Genomic DNA, 2215 nt, shown 5'->3' with positions numbered 1-2215 from the left:
TTTTACATAATAATATATGGATCTAACTAATTAAGGATCTTTCTTATAAGTTGTAAGTTCCCTTATATGTCAAATGAATCACTCTATCAATCCCAAAAAGAAAAGAAGTCAATTCACAATACTAAACAAAATTTCTAACAATGTTTGTCCAAAGTTACATCATCAAATCAAAACAAACTCAACATCAAGAAGACAACAACATAGAGAACAAATAACTTTATTTATTTGTCAATCTACTAGACTCATTTTGGAGGGTTTTGAAATTCTCTTTTAAATCTAAATCCAGAATTGCTTGTTTTTATCACTTGGAGCTACTATTTGGATGTCATGAAATGGGTTGTGCTTTGAAAATCAATTGTTCTTTAAAATACAATTATCATATATGTTCTTTTATCTCAGTAACTAATTTGGTAAAAACCTTGTGTCCCATTTATCTAAACTACACACCACAAAACTCAAATACAAAATGTGCAGGGATCAATGTTACCTTAAATTTTTAAATGTAAAATAAACTATAAATAAATTAAAAGTACGTTCAAATTATGCATAAAAACACACAAATCGACGACACTTTAACTAATCTCAATATTCATATTTAAAACTAAATTAAATATCACACTTTAAAACGTTATATTTACAAATTTAACCACTACAAACAACAAGTCGCTTTGGCCGAGTGGTTAAGGCGTGTGCCTGCTAAGTACATGGGGTTTCCCCGCGAGAGTTCGAATCTCTCAGGCGACGATATCCTTTTTCAATTTTTTTTATCGTTTTTTTCCCTTGTAAACAAAATTAAAGAACCCATATATACAAAAGAACAAAATTTTAGCCATTCTATATTCACCAACAAGTGTACTACATTTGTTTAATGATGGACAAACAAATTAAACAAACATAAAATATAATATGGTTAATTAATTAATTTATATAAATACTATAAACAGATAATAAATCCTTTGGCTTCTGAACCCCTCATAATTCTCAACCTCTTACAAGATGTAATAAACATCTCCCATGGTACATCTCCAACCAACATCCAATCCCCATCTTTATCTTCATAAGTAGGTGCATATTCAGATCCAATCTCATATCCTGAATTTAATTCATTTCAACAAATTAAATTAAATTAATAATCTTATACATACATACATATATGATAATATAAACTTAATTAATTGTTTTTATGTTCTTACCAATAGTATTGCACTTGAACATAACTCCCAAAGCCTTAAGAAGATCTGAATAACCAGCTTTATAAGTTTTCAAATCAATCTTTCTTAAATATGGAGCTCCATCCATGCTAACTTTGACAAACATCCCTGTCTCTAATTCATTTCTTGTTTGTAACATGTTTTTTCTATATGATCTTATTGGTGGCCACCCCACAATCTGAGTCCTGCAAAATCATATATATGTTTGGTTAGAACTTAGATCAAGACAAGATGAGATTATTTTGTTAAAGATATGATTAATAATTTTGTGTTGACTTACTTTGAAGGAGGAGGAAGACATGTAATTGATTCATGATCCATTGTCATTTCAGAAGAAACCCTTTTGGTGCCCCTAGAACATGATGAAGGAGGTGATTGTTTTTCTCTCTCGTTTGTTCCAGGTAACCCTAATCTTAGCTCTGTGGCATCTAGATGATCAAGATCTCTTTCGTATGTTGTTGTCATGATGATGAAAAAATGGAATATGTTTATTTTGAAAAAGGAAGTTTTCTTGGAAATGATGTTGAGAGAGAAATTGATAGTTGAAGAGATGATTGGTTATGGTTGTGGGAAGAATGGGTAGGTGCTTTTATAGGAGATGCCAGCAAAAACGCGTATAGTATTCTTTTCAAATTTTTATTTGAAAATTTAGTTTAGAATAAAAGCCTTCTACAGACCTTTGTTAATTTTGATTGAGCATATATATAATCTCAAATAATGATAAGTTGTTAAAATAGTTTTATGGAATAAGTTATAGCTAATAAATAAATAAAACCAATATACATACATGTTTAATTGAATAAAGTAGATAATTAAAGTAAAAAATGTTTGAGCAATTAATGTTATTATTAAACAAAACAAATACTACTTTGATTTAGTTTATAAACACATATGTTTGGTAACTAGGAAATTGAAGTTGAAACTCAAGTGTAAGTGAAATTCTTAAGTTTGATAGATTATTTTAAATTAAAAGTTTGATTGAAATTAAAATTTAATGGTATTCA

General features: G+C 28.5%; 1 protein-coding gene and 1 non-coding gene across 2 annotated transcripts; one reads left to right on the top strand and one right to left on the bottom strand.

The window, feature by feature from the left end:
* The first annotated feature begins 662 nt into the window (after positions 1–662).
* Positions 663–744, top strand: TRNAS-GCU. Its single transcript has one exon. It is a non-coding gene; the product is annotated as a tRNA-Ser (tRNA).
* Positions 745–815: 71 nt separating this feature from the next.
* On the bottom strand, positions 816–1767 carry LOC124915808 (auxin-induced protein 22D-like). Its single transcript, XM_047456565.1, has 3 exons — positions 1492–1767; positions 1194–1396; positions 816–1092 (listed from the first exon to the last, which is right to left on the bottom strand). Exons 1-3 carry the CDS (start codon positions 1674–1676, stop codon positions 935–937), a joined length of 546 nt encoding a protein of 181 aa, XP_047312521.1. The 5' UTR covers positions 1677–1767; the 3' UTR covers positions 816–934.
* Between the last annotated feature and the right edge of the window lie 448 nt (positions 1768–2215).

Source organism: Impatiens glandulifera, chromosome 1 (genome assembly GCF_907164915.1).
Source record: "Impatiens glandulifera chromosome 1, dImpGla2.1, whole genome shotgun sequence".
Taxonomy (NCBI): Eukaryota; Viridiplantae; Streptophyta; class Magnoliopsida; order Ericales; family Balsaminaceae; genus Impatiens; species Impatiens glandulifera.
Note: the sequence above shows the minus strand (reverse complement) of the source record. Positions and strands in the feature narration are given on the sequence as shown.

What these genes read in the sequence shown, in the direction of transcription:
- LOC124915808 (XM_047456565.1), bottom strand. Translation starts at nt 1,676, where the DNA reads ATGACAACAACATACGAAAGAGATCTTGATCATCTAGATGCCACAGAG. An exon ending in TGTCTTCCTCCTCCTTCAAA is followed by an intron (nt 1,397 to 1,491) that starts GTAAGTCAACAC and finishes ATGATTTTGCAG; the next exon opens with GACTCAGATTGTGGGGTGGC. An exon ending in GTTCAAGTGCAATACTATTG is followed by an intron (nt 1,093 to 1,193) that starts GTAAGAACATAA and finishes AATTAAATTCAG; the next exon opens with GATATGAGATTGGATCTGAA.